We start from the raw sequence: 20,579 nt of genomic DNA, 5'->3' as shown, positions 1-20,579 counted from the left end.
TTTCACAGTCATCTTTTTTAGTAGAAAAATAATAAATTAATGACATTAATAAATGAAAAAGTTTTCTTTTACAACACGATTAGAATCTAGAGCCGCCTTTTGAAAAAAAAAAAACCATTGACAATTACTGACATTGACATTAGATTCGAATAACCAAAGAGTAGGTAAGTCTTTACAAGAAAAACGTTCAAGAATGGATGGATAAAATATCTTTTAGTAATTATTAAATAATTATTATTTCATTTATTAATTAAAATCAAGAATTTTAAACACTTATGTTATTAAAATAAATTTAGTCAGTTTTACTTACCTATTTATCACCAGTCATTCTATAACGTTAAAATGTCTCAGATCGTTTTTGAAGTTTGAAGTGAACGACCATCGACGAATCGAACATACGTTTTGAAAAAAAAAACCATTTCAAATTGCAACGGCAAAATAACAACTGTCGAAAAATTTACTATTAAATTAAAAATCATTTGTTTGCAAAACTTTTATAGACTTGTTTCTTAAATCATGTAAACAATTAACAAACTGTGTTCACTCAGATTCGTAAGAAAATTAACGTACTATTAGAAGTTAACGAACAGTGAAAATGTTACACAAATGGAAAACTATTCTTGCTAATTGGGTATGTTTTATTTACTCAATATTAAATCAAATAAGTAATCTTAAATATGCCTATACGTACTTATTCTTTGTTAACTTATTACAATTTGCGCCGTATCCTTGCCATCTGCGGGCCGACCGCCAGGTGCAGTGCGTTCGACTTGCATATGGCCAAATTTTGTAACAGCCACACAAAAAAAACCGCGAGCAACCTATCCACATTCGTTCTTATAATATTAATTTATACTGGTGGCCAATGCACTACTCAAAGCCAAAAAAAAACAAGAAGTAAAACTATAGGTACTTAGTGACTTACATAAAATACCTAGATACTGTTTAACTGTTAGGCTAAAGAATAGTATAAAAAGCTTTTTATTCTTTGATATACTTACTATAGATGAAATAAAGATGTTTAAATAAATGAATAATTTTTTTGAAATTTCTGTCCATACATAAAACTCAAAAAACAACTCAAACTTTACACCAAATTTTAACATTTTGTGTATCAAACCAAGGCATAAATATTTTCATTTCAGATCAACTGTTACTCTGAAGAAGATACTAAACAAAGGTACCCAGTGACTTCAGAATCTCTTGTGAACATTATTTCACATTTACGAGAGAATTTCAACTTAGACGAGTCAACTTCGTCTACTTTAGAAGCTCACACAATCCAGGAATTTATATTGGAGAAATATCCAGAATTCCGTTTTGAAAATGGGAACCAGGAGCCGACAAATGAGGAGGAGATCTATGTTGCTGCTTCACTCTTACTATTCTTTGTGTGTGTGAACTCTAAGAACATAGACATTAAAAAGGCAATGTGCAATGAACTTAGTTCAGCCGATCAGGAAATTATATTGAAATTCAGTAAAAGCCTAATGGATTGCAATGATATATCCTCTACAGATGTTTTGGCGGCTATTGCAGGTAAAATTATTAAAAAAAAAAAACACAAATTTTCATATTTCAATTTAAATACTTTGCCTAAATGTATGCCAAAGCGTACACTATAAGGACGTGATATACCCTAATTAATTTTTTTTTCTGCTTCATATCAATCAGTCCGTGGGCTATGAACAGATTTCGAGGACCAAATGTTACCCTAATTAATTGTAAATAATAAATTATACTGGAAAGTGGTCTACTTTTACATCCTCCTTTTGTCTTCAAACTCTGTACCTAATAACTTTTACTAATAAAATGCATACAGAAAGAAGATTTTCTTTAAATTGGATCATGAAACTAGTGACAACCAGTAATTGCTTACAAGGGCATAAGAATAACATGTCAAACATCGAATTGAAACCTTCTAATGACAATGAACTATTACATAAATTCTAGGCACTAAGTGTACCTTAATTCATTCTAACTTGAATATCAATATGATTCAGCCATAAAAAATATTCTGATTAAATTTTAAATTATTTATAGGTAGGATTCTTAGGTAGATTAGTTACCACTACCACGATCAAAATTATCATCTTTACAGAAGAGCGTAGAAACTTGCTTTTTCCAGAGGTTTCGTTTGTTTGATGGATACAATGCAGTTACTTTTTATTCCTTTAGGTGTTTCTCTTGGATGTTTTCTTGTTTCTTACTGCCCGAAACAACGCGTCTCTCGATTCTCTAGTGGGGTTTTGAAATTTTAAAACTGCCAAAAAAATCACTTACATGGTGTTGCACCAGTGACAATATAATACAATTAAGTTGTTCACAAAAACTACATTTTTATAATATTTTATTGCTATGCTTCTACACATAGAAGAGACGCGTGAGCTACGCGCTCTCGCCAGTCAAGTTGTGTTAAGACGCCTGTCCCGCATCTTCTCTATGCCGCTCCCAAAACGCCCGAGACGGTTGCCTAGTTCACCTTTTTATACGGGCCGTTATATTCCAGAGGCTTGCGGGCAGGACGCGGCGGCTGCGGCCGACTACGTCACGGTAGCGGAGACGCCGCCCGCGCTGCGCTCGCTGCACACGGAGGTGCGGCGCCTGCAGGCCGCCCTGGACGCTGAGAGGTTCGACCGCAACTATCTGCAGGAGGAGCTCGCCAGACACAACTTGAGGATGGAGAAACTCGGTAAGTGACTATATCACAGAGGCATGCGGACAGGACGCGGCGACTGGCAGGATGTTACATTAAAGGCCGATTTACACCAATGGCGTACACGAGACACGTGCGCAGTGACGCGCGTAAATCCCTAACACACCAGATTACACATACGTCCACGCTTTACACAAGCGGTGTGCCATGTTTCATACAGTTCCATACATTACAACGCAATGGTACACGCTACGTCTATACTTACGCAGCCTGTGTGAACGAGCTATAAGGCTTCCTGTACATGAAACTCGCACTGTCGCGTCGTTGCCGCGATTTCATTATGTAGAAATAGTAAGTAATATAGCATTGTCAAATCTAGTAGTTGGATAAAAGAGGAAAGGAAAGAAAAGGAAAGACCAAAGAAATGAAAGAGGATATGCGTATAAAAGGGTGGATAATACGTTGACGGATGACAGAAGGGAGTGAAAGACGAAGACATGTGCCGACTCCATGTAGCGTGGGATAAGGTTAAAAAGAAGAAGAATAATCTAGTAATAGTAAGGTCATATACACATAATGGCAGCGAAGGGCCGATGATGCGACGGCCGGGCGGCCATGACGCGGCTCCAGTGCGATTTTCATGTTTGTTTACATTCACTTGCGGTTTCCCGCCGCGCCAGTGCGGCTCCGACTTCATGTACAATGTACAGGAAGCCTAATGCAGTGTTGCGTTGCAATTTTTGCGTTGTCATACCAGTAATTTGATATTTCTTTCACAGTAAAAGACAAGGAGCAGTACAAACAAGAAATAGTCATTCTAAAGGCCAAGCTGTCCACTTGTGGACAAGACACTAGTGTCCAAGATGCTGAGGTGTCCAACAACAATACAGTCAAACTTGTCAAACAGTTGGAGCAAGCTGAAGAGCGGCTAGTGACTGTGCAGGAGAAGTTGGACGATGTCCAATATGAGAGAGATACATATAAAAACAAGGTAAGTTTAGTAAGTAAAAAATTTTGTTTTTGAAAAACATAAAAGCTTGTAATAATAGCTAGTTGCAGTGGACGCTTACAGGCTGATTGATTGGATTGGATTGGATTGTAATAATATTTAAAAAAAAAAGAATATTAGCCATGTTAAATGACTAATATTCCCCTTTCTTCTCCAACTAAGCGTCAGGCTTGTGCTAGAATAGGTACGACAATAGTGCAACGGGCGGGGTTTGAACCGTAGACCTTTCGGTTTTCAGTCCACTCTTTTACCGGTTGAGCTAAATAATATGTGTATTGTCTTTGGTATATATTGTGGCTAATTCTGTTGTAAACAATCTCTAAACTGAATTGATAGTTCTAAATCCAGTGCTATCCTTTTCTGCAGGGAGAATTATGAAAGAGATGCAATATATTTAGACCTGACATTTTAGTTTAGAGATCTTCTTCTTCTTCTTCTCTCTGGGTTGGTTTCCGCACTTAAACGTTTCCGTCTGTTGTGCGTGCGTTGCCCCTCCCCGCCGAAGTCTTCACTCCAGCCATCCAAGCTTGCTCCAGAAGTTTAGAGATTGTGTACATTAGAATTGATCAAAATATTTTACAGTTAGATGAACTAAAACGCGAGCGTGACAAATGGATAGCAACAAGTCAGGAGGAAACATCTCGATTATGCCAGTTGGCTGAGGAATTAGAGACGGAGCGAAAAAACGTGCATTCCTTGAGAGAGCTTGTCACAGAGCTGAGGCAGCACAACCTTCGTAACAGCGTTGATACTAGCCAACTAGAGTGCGACGAGCTTGATGCGAGCATGAGATCTCTGCATAATACTTGTGAGTACTTTTACATATCTATAGGTACATCTACGTTGATAGAGCGAAAAACGTGCATTCCTTGAGAGAGCTTGTCACAGAACTGAGGCAGCACAACCTTCGTAACAGCGTTGATACTAGCCAACTAGAGTGCGACGAGCTTGATGCGAGCATGAGATCTCTGCATAATACTTGTGAGTACTTTTACATATCTATAGGTACATCTACGTTGATAGAGCGAAAAACGTGCATTCCTTGAGAGAGCTTGTCACAGAACTGAGGCAGCACAACCTTCGTAACAGCGTTGATACTAGCCAACTAGAGTGCGACGAGCTTGATGCGAGCATGAGATCTCTGCATAATACTTGTGAGTACTTATACATATCTATAGGTACATCTATGTTGATAGAGCGAAAAACGTGCATTCCTTGAGAGAGCCTGTCACAGAACTGAGGCAGCACAACCTTCGTAACAGCGTTGATACTAGCCAACTAGAGTGCGACGAGCTTGATGCGAGCATGAGATCTCTGCATAATACTTGTGAGTACTTTTACAAATCTATAGGTACATCTACGTTGATAGAGCGAAAAACGTGCATTCCTTGAGAGAGCTTGTCACAGAACTGAGGCAGCACAACCTTCGTAACAGCGTTGATACTAGCCAACTCGAGTGCGACGAGCTCGATGCGAGCATGAGATCTCTGCATAATACTTGTGAGTACTTTTACATATCTATAAATCTACGTTGATAGAGCGAAAAACGTGCATTCCTTAAGAGAGCTTGTCACAGAGCTGAGGCAGCATAACCTTCGTAACAGCGTTGATACTAGCCAACTCGAGTGCGACGAGCTTGATGCGAGCATGAGATCTCTGCATAATACTTGTGAGTACTTTTACATATCTATAGGTATATCTAGTTGATAGAGCGAAAAACGTGCATTCCTTAAGAGAGCTTGTCACAGAACTGAGGCAGCATAACCTTCGTAACCGCGTTGATACTAGCCAACTCGAGTGTGATGAGCTTGATGCGAGCGTGAGATCACTGCATAATACTTGTGAGTTAATTTTTACATTTCTATATCTCTATGCTTGGGCCAAACCCTTGCAGGATGAAATGTAGTAAAAGCTAGTATGTATATTGTATATACAAGTCACGGAAACTAGTCCAATTTAAAATAAATCTGAAGTTCTGTGTATGGGGCAAAACAGGATACCACACATATGGTGTTTCTGAAATAATTCAAGTTATTTGCTATACATAAAATCTTTAAAATTTTGTAGAAAAACGGCAGTCATAACAATAATGCAATCTTAACAAAAATCTTTATTTGTTTTAGCTGTATGTAGCGAAGCGTGTGCCAACGTCATAGAAGTACAATTAGGCGAGGAGCGTGCTAAAATAGTTGTTTTAGAACAACAGATTAAACTCTTGCAGGTTTGTTACTATATATTTTTTTATTTTATTTTATTGTATTTAAGAGCCTTTACTAAGTTTTTGATTTATTAATAGGATGAATTTAATGACTTCACAAAAAAATCTGATGAAGAAAGACAAAGCTTGTCGAAAACAATTTCTGAGAAAGACACTGACATTTTCAATTTGAAACATCGTATCAATGAAGAAATAGAAGAACGGAATAATTTGAAATTGCGCTATGATGACGAAGTTACAAGATTAAACAATGAGGTTACTGAGCTTGAGCAAAGAATAAAAGGGAATGGAGAAAATTCTAGAAGAATCATTGATTCAAAGATGAAAGAAATTCAAATTTTACAAGAAGAGAAGTTATCTCTTCTACAAAGCCTAACGGATGAAACTACAAAACTCGAAAACATAATACAAAAGTTACAATCAGATCTTGATGCTGAAAAATCATCAAGACTTAAAATGAGAGAAGAATATGAAAATAAAGTGATGAAATTAAATGAGAAAGTATTGAATAGAAATAATGAATTAGTTGAACTGCAAAATAAAATTTGTGAAAAAGGTGAAGCAATAGAGAAATTGCAATTCGATTTGAGGAAGGAAAAAGAGTTGAGAGGTGAATTAGTTAACAAATATAATAACGATGTAACAAATTTGAATACGCAAATTCATGCGTATGAGGATGACTTGAGACGACGAAATGATGAAATTTCCAATTTAAAAGAACATATACAAGAATGCAACGTTTACAACCAACAGTTGGAAAAAGACAACGAAAATCTTAGTTCTTGTCTTGCGAAATGCAACGATGATAACAGAGTTTTAGAGGATTGTAAGGCAAAACTTCTTATTGACTTACAAAGCAGAGATTCAAAGATTGAGAGTATTTGTAAAGAAAAAGAACGTCTTGAAAACGAGTACACCGAAGAAAGGAAAATGTTGCAGTACAATTTAGACGAAACAAATGCTACAGTAGAAGCTTTGAGAAATCAACTACAAAACGAAATTGAATATAAAATAAGTGTCCAGAATGAATTGCATGATTTAGAACTTAGTAATAACAAATTGACAGAGACTATAAGTAGCTTAAATGAACAACTAACTTCATTAAAAATAAAGTATAATGAATCAGAACAAAATTTAATCAGTGAAACGAAAATTAACGCGGAATTGAAAACAATTTGTGAAAATTTAAATAAAACAGTTGACAAATTAAATAGAGATAATTCTGAGAAAGCAACTAAGATAAAGGTTATTGAAGAGTCTCTAGATGAAGCGAAAATCAAATTTGATGAACAGTGTCGTGAGAAAGATAAAGTTATTGACTTGTTGAATAATAAACTAACATCTGAAATTACGAACTTACAAAGTTTAGAAAAAAGCTTCAATGTTCTTCGTACGGAAAAGGATAATTTATTAAAAGATACCGGCGAAAAACGTAATATCATCATTAACTTACGAAATGAAATTGAAAAACTATTTCAAAAAGCTAAAGAATACGAGAATAGTAAGTCCAAATATTCTTCTTCTTCCTGACTTTATTTATCCTAATAATATTATAATGTTTAAAAAAAATCAATTATTTACTAAATGTTTTTGATGTCTCTTTCAGCTATTGATGATCTTAAAAACACTATTGATGAAAAAACAAATGCATGTGATCATATTCAAAACAAGTACGATAAGGAAACAACTATACTGATGACTAAATTGAACGAAATGGACAAATCACTAATAGACCTGCAAACAGAGTCGAAAACTACAATCGAGGCCAAAGAATTACAAATAGATACCTTAAAAATGGATATCGAAAATTTGCAAATAACTCTAAAACAAGAATATGAGAAATCTTCAGCGATTGAAAAAGAAAAATTATTCCTTCTACAGCAGTTAAATGAAGCCAATATTCACAAAGCTAAATTTGAAAAAGAGTATTTGAATAAATGTGCTCTATTCGATTCCATAAGCGCTCAACTAAATGAAGAAATCTTGAGGAAAAATATGGAAATTAGCGATTTAAAAAATCAATTGGAAATTTCAGCAAAATCCAACGAAGACAAAATTAAAGGTAGGTTTAGTTACGAATTTAAAATATTGTATGCGAGAATATTTATTTATAGAGGTTTTTCTCAAGATAATGTTTCAGTACTTTAACCCTGGTCAGTTTTTAATTATAACTATTTTTGCTTTTTTTAGAAATAAACACTTTAAAAAGTAACCTCGATCAAATGATACAAAACTCTAAAGATATTACACTTAAAAAAGATACAGAAATAGAAAAATTAATTGATAAAATAGAACATTTAGAATCTCTGGTTCGCCAATCCGAAAAAGAATTGAAATCAGTTATAGAGAACAATGCGCAAGTGGTGGAGGCATTACAAAGGGAAAATGTTCAATTGCACTACACTGTAGAAGAAGATAATAGTAACCATGAACTACTGATCAAAGAAAAAGACGCAATGATAGAAGGTTTAGAAACTCGACTTAAAAACGTTACAGACAATTTAAAGTTGTTACAGAAAGAGTATGAAAAAGATAAATTCGTATGGGAGAAGTTGAAAACTGAAATGCAAGACGATACAAATGCGAAAATAAATGAGATTACTCAATACACTAATAAAGTCATATCTGCTGAATCAAAGATACATAATTTGGAAGCTGTAGTTCATGTCTTGAACCAAGAGAAAGCTGAATTATCTGCACAAGTAACTTCACTTCGCAATACTTGTACCGAAGGTGCTCATACTAATGACAGCTTAAAAGAAAATCTTTTAGCTGAAAAAATTTTAAAGGATGCTTTAGAAAGTGAAAAACAAAATTTGACTAAAGAAAAAGAGTATTTGTTACAAAAAATTGCAGCAACCGAATCTGCTTTGAAAAAAGTTACATTGGAAAAAAACAGTTTGTTGAACGAGAAAGCAATATTAGTACAAGAACTTACGGAAGAAAAATCAATTAGAAAAATAGCAGATGAAGGCAAAGGCGCCCTTCACGCTGAAAAACAACAAATATGCAATCAGTTACGAGAAGTCGAAGATTTTAAAAACACCTTGTTGGAAGAAAAGGAATGTCTCACTCAACAACTAGTTGAAGAAAGGCTTGCTAAGGACTTGGCTGAGCAAGAAAAGAAAAATATTATTGATTTAAAAGATAATTTAGAAGAGAAATTATCAGCGGAGACGTCGCTTAGAACTGAATTAGAAAGAAAGAATGATAGTTTGGTCAGAGAAATCAAACGTCTCGGAAAAGAATGTGCAATGCTTAAAAAAGAAGAAGAGTTACTTACAATTGAAAAGGAGATGCTTACTAAATCTAACACCGAATTGAGGACATCATCCGATAAATTGATACAAGAAAAGACTGATTTATTAGAAAACATATCAAATTTAAACCAAAAGTTTGATATCGAAATTGCTGCTAAGAGAGAGGAAATAGAAAATTTGGCAGTCAATCATGAACGTTTAAATGCTGATTATAATGGTAAGTATTTTTATGTTGAAAAATTCTTGTCTCTCACTTCCCTTATGAACATTAAAAGAGTAACGTGGTTAGATGGTTTAGTACTAAAATGATGCGTCAATTGGTCATCAAACAATGTGACGGTATTAGTAAAAAAATCGCCTAAAATAATCAAGGTTGCCTTTCATTCAAAGTAGTTTTTCAGAATATTTTATGAGATTGCCATTTTTACCAACTAATTTGCTAAGTCTTGTTGTAATAATAGAAAAAAATCTCGAGTAGAATGCGGCTATTAAAAATAAGTTAATTCGAATTACATCATGTTTTTATTTCAGCTCTTAAAGAAGATATCGAAAATATCAGCACAATTTTAAATGACGGAATAAGCAAAGTTTTTGACAAAATAAACAGTGATAACACCTGTAAAGACCTCTTAATTAAATACAATAATATTTTAACTTCCGATGCAAGTGATACAGAAAAATGTGACGTTGTTTTCAAGATTATTAATAATCTAGTTTCCGAATTAACACTGAAGAAAAATTTGGAGAAGGCATTGGAAAAAGAAAGTACGGCCGTCAAAGAAATATCAGAGATGGTCCAGCAAAAGGAGATACAAGTTACGCAACTTCAGGATAAAGTGCAGATTTTGGAGAAAGCTGTTAACGATTCTAAAGTTGGTAAGTCTTATTCGAAAAGATAAAAAAAACTTAATAAATCCGAAATTAGTTTCGAATGTTCATTTGGTTTTTCAATTTTCATATACTTGTATAATTATTTTTAAGTGTAATATGAATTATAAAATGTCTTTCAACTCTAGTCTATAGTTAACATTAGGCCTAAATCATAAAATTTTCCCAGATTTGAGAAAAGAAACGGAAAAGCACAACACAATGTTGGAGACAAAAGCAAGGGACATTCAACAACTGCAGCTAGAAAACCAAACTCTACGCAATGAATTAAATGATGTCAAAATACAGTTAGACGTAAAAGTTCACTCGCTCAAGGACAAGTTGATCGACAATGAGAATTTGACCGATAAACTTAAGAAGACTTACGAATGTCAAATTGATAACTTGAATATGATGATTACGAAATTAACGAATTATTTGAAAGAGAAAACTGCGGAACTGGATGCTATGAGAAATGAAAAAGAAAGGTTACAACATGTTATAAAAGACAATAATGCAGGTAAGTTCAAAGTTTGAAGCAAAGTTGAATACTTATGGGGAAACGTAGTACTTCATTAATTTTAGTAGTGTTTTCATAGTCTTATATTTTTTAGTTCTAATAGTTAGATTTAACTTTACACCTACTACTTATATGAAACAAAATATTATGTGCAGTATGGAGTATGGACATATTTTTTCATAGTTAGTGAAACTTGCAGACAATTCTTAGTGTTTATGTTCATACAATATGTTGTGGATTTTTTTTCATCTTGGTAACTGAAAGATAAATATAATCTACTAATATATGCTGACAACCATGCTATTTCTGCGCTAATTTTCATCAAAATTGGTTTAGTAGTTGAGCCCTAGGTAAAAACACACTGTTGGCTTTCTTCTTCACATCTTATTATGTGTATAAAATTTTTGTAACATATGTATTTATGTATTCCATGTAATTTTCAGCCATCAAAACCTTAGAGGAGGATCTAAAATCTCAAAAACAAAATCAAGAAAAACTCATAAACGACTTTGAATCCGAAAGACTTGTACTGAAAAACATGGTCACTGTAACAGAGTCAGTCATGGAAGACCAAAAAGTTACCCTTAACAAAACAATCGACGAATATACAAAAGCAAATCAGATTTTAGAAGAAGAAGTAAGCAATTTAAAACAAACTATTGAAACTGAAAGGAGATATGCCGAAATTAAGTTACAAGAGAAAGGGAACGCATTTAAAACTGTTTTCAAAGAACTTACTGATTTACGTAAAGAAAAAGACCATCTTGAAAAAGAACTAGTATCTGAGAAAAACTCGTTTGAACAGAAAGTTGCGAAGCTAAACGAGGAAGTATCAGAGAAGACAAGTAGAATAGAAATTTTGATGGTTGAAAATAATGAGATTCGCGAGAAATTGAATGAACAAAGTGAAGGTAGGTCGTATTTTAAAAGCCTCAATACGTTAACGTGTTAGATTGAAGACTGAAATTTCGAAGTTTGTAGGCTTAAATCTCATCTGCTTTACTTTTTTCTGCCATACAACACAAGTTGTAAGCTTAGTAGGGAAAGGGGAATATTTAGTCATGTTTAACTTGCCCATTCATTGATGGTACTACATATATCAGAAAGCATCACGCAAGGGTCCATAGCAACTACAAAGTTTTAATTCAATTGGATGAAAGATACGCGAACCCATAAGTAACGAACAGACAGACAGACATTAATTTTTATATATTTTATAAGTATTATTTTTATGTTTTAGGTATTAGTTCATTAGAAGAGCAAAATAACGAATGGAAAATCAAAAGTGACACAATGGAAGTTGAATTTGGCGACAAAGTCAAAAAGTTACAAAACGATTTGGATAAACAGTGTAAATGTACACACGAATTAGAAGTTTTACTCAAAAATAAAGAGATAGAAAATGCTGAATTACTTGAAAATATAAATAAACTTAAAATTGATATCGCCGATTTGGAACAAGAGAAGCTGAAAATTGAAAATGAGAAAGCGAATCTAAGTAAAGAATTACTTGACAATATTAACAAATTTAAAATTGACATTACCAGTTTAGAAAAAGAAAAATTAAAAACTGAAAATGAAAAAGAAAATCTATGTGAAGAATTAACTGACAATATAAATAAACTTAAAATTGAAATCGCCGATTTGGGAAAAGAAAAGCAGAGAGTTGAAAATGAAAATGTAAATCTTTATAAAGAAATCGAAGAATTAAATGCAAACTTGAAAAAACTTGAAGAACAAAACGATATGTTATTGAAACAATCTAGCAACCAAATCTCAGAACTAAATAAAGCAAACGAAGACATGAAGACAAGTATGTTTCAAAGTTTTTTTTTTTGTGTTTTCTATTGGATTACAAGTTCGCCCTTGACTGTGATCTCACCTGGTAGTAAGTGATGATGTAGGCTAAAGTGCTAGCGTGCTAACTTGGAAGGGATATGGCAGTTTTATTAAACCTATATCCCATCAGTTTCACACTGTATCTTTTGATTTCTATTTTAAAATACTCTATGTGTTAGCTTTTTCAAAGAATCATTTAAAGTAATGAAACAGATATTTGACTCATTCGACGTCACACGATCTCTTCCGAACAGCCATCTTGAATCGATTTGAATAAATACGGTTGATTGCCGGTTCTTAAGCTCTCCAATTATGCATACTCAATCCGAAAAAAAAAAAAGGTTCTTAAGCCAGTCTCGTTCCGACTCGAGACTCAACGACTATTAAATACTTTTGTGTTTAGGTCGCTATTTTGATTGAGTGGTTGCAATGGCAATTGCGCCCCAATCAAACTAATATTGCAGTTAGGTTATTTTAAAGATTAAATTTCTTGATAAGCCTCTACGCGTTGTGACTTATATCCTCGCGCAAGCTTAATATGAGAGAATATTTTAATAACTTATGAAATTAGAATTATAACTGCCCTTATGACCCAAGCTTTCATATGTCTATCAAGCTATTTGCTTATAATTTTAGCAGTCTATGTATGTTAATTTATTCATATATTGTGCTGTTTTATGACATCATACAGATCCAACACGGTAGACATGACAAAATTTAAACATGAAAATAAGATTAATGTTTTCAATTCGATATTAAATAAAAAGTCGTATTTGTATTGATTTCGAAAAATTTAAAATTATTTATGAAAAAAAGTGATCCCTTTTCCATGGTATTTTCGGATTAAATCACACCTGTTAGCATTGTCTCTTTTTTATCTACATGTAAATGTAACAATGTAGATTTTCATACAAAATAGCCATTGATAAAATACCAATCCATGCTGACAGCACCCATAAAAATATAATAATCAGGTTATTTTGTTCTAGTTTAAATAATATTACGCGTTTTATTACAGGGATTACGGAGTTGGAAAATCGTTGCCAATTAGAAGTACAAAAGCTTGAAGAGCAAGCCAAAGAAAAAGTGAATTTAACCAACAAATGTTCTATTCTTGAAGAATTTCAGTCGAAGGCCGAAGCAGAATTAGAATCGCGTCAAAAAGAAATAAACACTCTTCGAGATGAAGTAAAGGCCTTAAAAACTATAATAGAACAACAAACGAGTGAAAAAGACAGAGTAATTGAAAAGCTTAAGCAAGAAAAGGACGGAACTATAAAGGATCTATATAATGAATTAATATCAGAAAAGGAATCTTTGGCAGTTGCGGTGAAACAAGTCGAAGTTAAAGAATCTGAAATTCATGAGTTAAGGAAAAAGTTGGACGAAATGCAACAGAATGGAGAAGCTATTAACATTTTGAAAAATGAAAACGAAAAATTAATTAACGTTATTGGACAAAGAGAGACGTGTGAGTTTAAATTGCCATTTTATTTACTTATGAAATTAGGAAACCGCATGAAAGTTCGAAAATTAAGAAGCTGCTTATTGAATACACCACTTTGTATGACATCATTTATGTGTAAAAAGTTGAAGTAGGCAAAATATGAGGTTTTTATTGCTGGCTTTTCCTTGAGTAAAAAAGTTCATGTTTTCTGTCATGTACATATGAGTATAGAGTATTAGTAAATAAATAAGGTTATTTGATGGTATGAATTATTTTTATTTTTTGACATCACACAACCTAATTCAATCAAAAACACAGATCTGGATTTCATTAGCTTTTAAAAAATTGGTTAAATAGTTTAAATCCAATAAAAGATTCAATCATTAGATATAAATGACGTTATCGGATGCAGCATAGTGTTTGTGATGCAATCAAAAGTATAAGAGTTCCTCGATGTTCAATAAAATAATTGTTTTCAGTTGCCGTTGCCAGTCACGAAAATTCGAGTCCACAATACCACAGACAAGAGCACCACAACCTGCAGCATCAGGTAGATACCACTTCCACAGACTATTCCTCAATGGAGAGCTATAAGACCATATCTGACCTCGAAAAAATCATACAGGACAAAAACCGGACGATAACCACCCTTCAAAGCGATATCACATACCTGAAATCTCTCGTGGCCGAGTCTGAAAACAAATACCTCGACGTAGCCAAGGATTTAGAAATGAGCAAGGAGAACTGCCAACAGTTGTCAACTCAACTCAAAAAAATCGTCCATCTCAAGAATGAAGAAATCGCAGACCTCAAAAAGCAAGTCACCAAAATGAGCGCGACCGAAAACCGCGCGACGCAAATAATCAAAGTCTCCGCCAAGTATCAGGCCATCATATTAAAGAGGATAGCAGAAATCAAGTCCAATACAGTGTTGAAGGAACTGACGAACTTCGGAAACACGAATTGTGACAGCGACCTACGGAAAAGCTTAACTGCAGGATCAATCACTATGGAGGATCTAGAAAACTTCCTCGAGACAACCGAGAGACACATACGACGCTGCTCCGAAAAACAAATCGCATTACAGAAAGAGAGGGATAGATTAATCGAAGTGAACAGGATCAACGAATCCGAAATAATTAATACTAGGAAGTTCCTTACCGAGCTTTCAGTTAGCATAAAGACGTTTAATTCTGTTAAAGAATTGTATATACAAAAGTTGAGTCGAGTTGTGTCCATACAGAGAACAGTCAGGCGGGAGATTTTGAGTCTAGACGGGCGTATAACAGATGCAGCTATGGGGAAGTTAGAAAGGGGGTACTCTGCAGTAATGCAGGATTTGTTAGAATGTACAATGAATTTTGAAAGGTGGGTGGAACGCTGCGTGTCTATGACGATATCTTCGGAGAAGGTCAAGCAAGCGTTCACAATGGAGACCGAACGCGCTTCCCTTTCTTCTGGAAGTTTCCAGAACACGGGGCTAGAAATTCAGTTGGGCGAGTTACAGAATTCGTTCCAGAAGATTCTGGAAGAAGTCGCGCGCGCCCTAAAAGGAGAAGGAGCTAAAGACACCCAATCCGTTACTGTGATGGAGGTTCGTGCGGAATACGAAGACAAACTTAACAGGATGAAGGCGAAAATGGTCAGTACCCTCCCCATACTGTTGTTAATCCTTGCCTATCAGGTTGTTTGGTGGTTCTACTTGCAAACGGATTACTGGTGATTGACGTGTGCTTTGGCTATGATGATTTTATTTATATTTATATTGAAGACTTGTGAAGTCTTTATTTATTAAATAAAGTAACGTTATAATGAATGCTTGTTTTATTTCTGTTTTTTTTTTGTTTGAGTGTTCATTAAAACATAGATTAAATTGCTTAAAACAACCTACGTTGGAAAGGTAATTAGTGTTTTATATACAGAAAAGCATGTTGCACGACACTTGTTTTGCGTTTATGGTTTTTTTACTCAGCATGTTGGTTCTATTTTGCATGTGGCTTCTTATTCTAGTACTCTCATTTCTTTGCCTGACGCTATAAAATGTTTTCAGAAACAACTGTACCAGGAGCAAATACAAAAATTCAAAGACAAAGAGAATGAAGAGATGAAAAGGTTGGAGGAAGAGTTGAAAAGGACTCGGAACAAATTGCGAGAGTGCGAGGAACATATTAAGGCACTAACCACTGAGCTGTGGAGGGTTGGAGAGAAGTACCTCATGCAAAAAGGCGAGGCTGATTGGCTGAAAAAGAAGCAACGATCTGGTTCGCTCATGTCACTACAACATGTGCATTCGGTACGTATTATGGTATTATTAGTAAAGGTTTGCGAAAAAACTTGATCCTAATGGGATAGAAGTATCCAGATAAAAGATTGCACATTGAAATTTAGAAAGAGATAATGGTTTCGTAAAGGTAAATGATTTCTATCTCTGTTTTCAGCAAAGAGATTTCATTGAAAGTCGTCAATTCAAAATTAGTAGTAGATTGCATTTCTGTATTTCTGTAGCTAAAAAATTTCTACAGAAAAATTAAAGTTTATTTAAATAAAAAAATCTAATGAAGCGAATTATAATTTATTTTCAGTCGGGCCTCGTCGCTCCGGCGGAGGAGCGCGGGCGACCCTCCGACACGCACTCCCTCCGTTCTCTGCCCGTCAACACTAATAATAACGCGAAGGGTAAGTTTTCTGTGATCTACAATAGGGAGGATGGCTACTAGTCAAATCAGTGACTTTTTATCAAACGTCAAAACGCTCAGTATAAGGGAGCTTGTATGAAATTCACAGATGTGACGTCATAGACATTTGAAATAATTGGACGTACTTTTTTAGATATATCGATAATATAAAATAGTTAGCAAACTTAAAACTAACATCGAACGAGAATTTTAAGAATTTTGGAAGTCCCTATATTTAATGAATCCTAATAAATAATTTATTTTAGAAATAGGCATCATCCCAATGGACTTTGTGGGACCCAAATATGTATAATTTTTTTTTTTTAATTAGGCGGTCGTGGCTTGCACATGTCCGACGAAGAAGGCGAGGTGTTTGACAACCGCTGGCTCCAAGAATTGTCCGCCACGCCGCGCCGCGAGACCGAGGCGCCGCCCGGACATCGCATCTCGGAGCTTCAGTACCGCAACTCACTGTGTCCGCCGCACCTCAAGAGCTCCTACCCCGCTGAGACGCAGTTCGCGCCCGCCATACACGAGGAAGACATCAAGGTGAGAACAGAACGCATGTAGCGGGGCGCCGCCCGGACATCGCATCTCGGAGCTTCAGTACCGCAACTCACTGTGTCCGCCGCACCTCAAGAGCTCCTACCCCGCTGAGACGCAGTTCGCGCCCGCCATACACGAGGAAGACATCAAGGTGAGAACAGAACGCATGTAGCGGGGCGCCGCCCGGACATCGCATCTCGGAGCTTCAGTACCGCAACTCACTGTGTCCGCCGCACCTCAAGAGCTCCTACCCCGCTGAGACGCAGTTCGCGCCCGCCATACACGAGGAAGACATCAAGGTGAGAACAGAACGCATGTAGCGGGGCGCCGCCCGGACATCGCATCTCGGAGCTTCAGTACCGCAACTCGCTGTGTCCGCCGCACCTCAAGAGCTCCTACCCCGCTGAGACGCAGTTCGCGCCCGCCATACACGAGGAAGACATCAAGGTGAGAACAGAACGCATGTAGCGGGGCGCCGCCCGGACATCGCATCTCGGAGCTTCAGTACCGCAACTCGCTGTGTCCGCCGCACCTCAAGAGCTCCTACCCCGCTGAGACGCAGTTCGCGCCCGCCATACACGAGGAAGACATCAAGGTGAGAACAGAACGCATGTAGCGAGGCGCCGCCCGGACATCGCATCTCGGAGCTTCAGTACCGCAACTCGCTGTGTCCGCCGCACCTCAAGAGCTCCTACCCCGCTGAGACGCAGTTCGCGCCCGCCATACACGAGGAAGACATCAAGGTGAGAACAGAACGCATGTAGCGAGGCGCCGCCCGGACATCGCATCTCGGAGCTTCAGTACCGCAACTCGCTGTGTCCGCCGCACCTCAAGAGCTCCTACCCCGCTGAGACGCAGTTCGCGCCCGCCATACACGAGGAAGACATCAAGGTGAGAACAGAACGCATGTAGCGGGGCGCCGCCCGGACATCGTATCTCGGAGCTTCAGTACCGCAACTCGCTGTGTCCGCCGCACCTCAAGAGCTCCTACCCCGCTGAGACGCAGTTCGCGCCCGCCATACACGAGGAAGACATCAAGGTGAGAACAGAACGCATGTAGCGGGGCGCCGCCCGGACATCGCATCTCGGAGCTTCAGTACCGCAACTCGCTGTGTCCGCCGCACCTCAAGAGCTCCTACCCCGCTGAGACGCAGTTCGCGCCCGCCATACACGAGGAAGACATCAAGGTGAGATTTCTTCCTTCTGCTAATCACGTGGTTTACGCTCATATACAATACGGGTATTTCCGGAATATATTGATTTTATCATTATTGTTATTTATCATCAATTTCATTATCTATTTAATCTCAAGGACGTGTAAAATCTGAGTGCAAATATTATCTTTTTAACTTTTTACATAAACCTGGGATTTACCTGTTTATTGTGTTACCATAAATTTATAATAATATGTTAATTTACTAAATTATTTTGTGCCTTTTGTACTAGCTTTTTATTCAAAAACTGAATATGATAGACTGTGTCAATATGTGCTTTTTAGGCTACCCTACCCGAATAGCCAACCGGGACCCTATTACATACTATGCATCCGGTGTCCGTCCATCTGTCTGTCAGCGGGCTGTATCTCGTGAACTGTAATTGAAATCTTCACAGATTGTGTATTTCTATTCCACTATACAACTAATAAATAATAAAATTTTCAAAATGGCCGTCATTAAAAAAAGTGTTACTTTTAAACGACGGTACCCCTTGAGTTTGACTCGCTTTTGTACGGATTTTTGGTATTATAAGGCCTTGTTATTTATTTTTCAGTGTACCGGCGGCCCGAGCATGTCGCTGGGCGGGAAGCAGAGGAAAGAGGTTGGCATCACAGCTTACAAGAAGCCTGGACCGCCCACTCCGAGCAAGCAAGCGGGAAGACTGTCTGCTACAGTCAGTATCCATGCAAATCCATCATCATCATCGTCAACTGATAGACATCCTGGATTTTTTTAAATAAAAATAACGAGCAGACAAGCAGGTGGAACACCTGATGTTAAGTGATTACCGCTGCCCATGAAAATATTTATTTTAATACAGAGACAGCTTGTATTCTAGGTAGAATAGGAGGTAGGTATAGGCTTTGCCGGTAGGGTGGTAACTAGCCACGGCCGAAGCCTCCCACCAGACCAGGCCAGAAATTTAGAAATTACAAAACTCCCAACCCTGGCGAGAATCGAACCCGGGACCTCCCACTAATAAGATCACAGCGCTTACCACTGCGCCAGGGAGGCCGTCAAAACATATTGGAATAGTGCCCGTCGCTCGTTCTATACTATATTAGGGTTCCGTACCTCAAAGGGAAAAATGGAACCCTCGGTGCACAAGTCCGACTCGCACTTGGCTGGGTTTTTTATTAAGAGATCCAGTGCAATATTTAAAAACCTAAATCCAATTTTTACTTCTTTGTATACAGGATTCCGAATTGCGCGAGTCTTTACGCATCGAGGCCGACCCGTCCGCATCGCGCAAGACTAGCACTCCCTCCCGGCTCCGCTCGCTCTTCCGATCCAACAAAAACGATACTGTTGAAGTGAGTTATTAGGGTTCTGTAGTATCAAGTATGTACCCTATGGGTGCCAACGGGACCCTATTACTAAGCCTCTGCTGTCCGTCCGTCCATCGTCTGTCAGGAGGCTGTTTTTCATTTTACAGAATTTTTACAGAATTTGTATTTCTACTGCTTCTAAAAAAAAAAAAAAATTCAAAATGGCTGCCAAGTGTCATGTGAATTGAAAAAGTAAGTAATCTTGTACAATGGTACTTGGATTGGGATCGGCATGATGGTACTTGGTGTTTGAACTGTAATAGAAGAGTTGAAATTTTCTGATTTATACCTTTAATCGTTTCCTTCAGATTTTCAAAAACCTAAATCCACGCAGAATAAGTCGTGGGCATCATCTAGTTACTAGTACGTATTATAATTAAAAATCGTTTGCAAACTTATTTTCAAAAATTGAGTCTCGTTCAGATTTTGTTTTCGTGACCAAGTGTAAAGTTACGAGTACTAATTTTTATTTATTTATTTACAGGGTACCCCGCGCAGTCGAAGACTAAGCAATATGTTTAGAAAGAAGTAATGTTGCCCCACCGCCTATAATGATAAATTATTATTACTATTGCATTTATTATTTGGTTCTTTCATAAATTTTATAACTTAATTTATTTTTTAGAACTAGTTATATAAAAATAGAGATAGGTACTCATCTGCTAAATAAAGAACTTGAATCTTAAATTGCTTTACATTTTATTTATTCATCTTTCATATCTGCTTGGCTTAAGGCGCTGTATCCACTTAAAGGAATGTGTCCTCTAGAGACGGGTCGGGCCACAATGGTGTGGCGAGCATTTTATATAGTTCGCGACAGATTGAGATGGCAATCGGGGTATGAGGTGAGGGGACGCCCCGCACACGCGCGCTATCCCGACCCGACATGCTTTACCTATAGCTACTTTATCCATTAGAAAGAAGCGTGCTCTCGGTATTACATAATCCCATACAAATGATAGAGCCACCAACCAATTACTATCAGAATTTCATGATC

The 20,579-nt window shown here is 36.8% G+C and overlaps 1 protein-coding gene across 5 annotated transcripts; it reads left to right on the top strand.

The window, feature by feature from the left end:
- Nucleotides 1-363: 363 nt before the first annotated feature.
- On the top strand, nt 364-20,269 carry LOC123875641 (putative leucine-rich repeat-containing protein DDB_G0290503). 5 transcript variants are annotated; one of them, XM_045921580.1, is made up of 21 exons: nt 364-631; nt 1,146-1,539; nt 2,510-2,692; nt 3,436-3,647; nt 4,248-4,473; nt 5,789-5,886; nt 5,962-7,384; nt 7,490-7,945; nt 8,074-9,360; nt 9,675-10,019; nt 10,201-10,530; nt 10,974-11,441; nt 11,771-12,343; nt 13,388-13,840; nt 14,296-15,458; nt 15,867-16,109; nt 16,399-16,492; nt 16,823-17,040; nt 18,808-18,927; nt 19,451-19,567; nt 20,067-20,269. In XM_045921580.1, exons 1-21 carry the CDS (start codon nt 596-598, stop codon nt 20,112-20,114), a joined length of 8,487 nt encoding a protein of 2,828 aa, XP_045777536.1. In that variant the 5' UTR covers nt 364-595; the 3' UTR covers nt 20,115-20,269. The 5 variants fall into 5 exon arrangements, with proteins under 5 accessions (XP_045777536.1, XP_045777538.1, XP_045777539.1 ...); XM_045921582.1 differs by lacking the exons at nt 364-631; nt 1,146-1,539; nt 2,510-2,692; nt 3,436-3,647; nt 4,248-4,473 and adding an exon at nt 4,872-4,992; XM_045921583.1 differs by lacking the exons at nt 364-631; nt 1,146-1,539; nt 2,510-2,692; nt 3,436-3,647; nt 4,248-4,473 and adding an exon at nt 5,040-5,165.
- Nucleotides 20,270-20,579: the final 310 nt, after the last annotated feature.

Source organism: Maniola jurtina, chromosome 20 (assembly GCF_905333055.1).
Source record: "Maniola jurtina chromosome 20, ilManJurt1.1, whole genome shotgun sequence".
NCBI classification, from domain to species: Eukaryota; Metazoa; Arthropoda; class Insecta; order Lepidoptera; family Nymphalidae; genus Maniola; species Maniola jurtina.
Note: the sequence above shows the minus strand (reverse complement) of the source record. Positions and strands in the feature narration are given on the sequence as shown.

Bases quoted from the DNA above. Each gene is read 5' to 3' on its own strand.
- LOC123875641 (XM_045921580.1), top strand. From the start codon at position 596: ATGTTACACAAATGGAAAACTATTCTTGCTAATTGG. The intron at 4,474-5,788 runs GTGAGTACTTTT...TATTTGTTTTAG, and splicing joins GAGATCTCTGCATAATACTT to CTGTATGTAGCGAAGCGTGT. The intron at 7,946-8,073 runs GTAGGTTTAGTT...TGCTTTTTTTAG, and splicing joins CAACGAAGACAAAATTAAAG to AAATAAACACTTTAAAAAGT.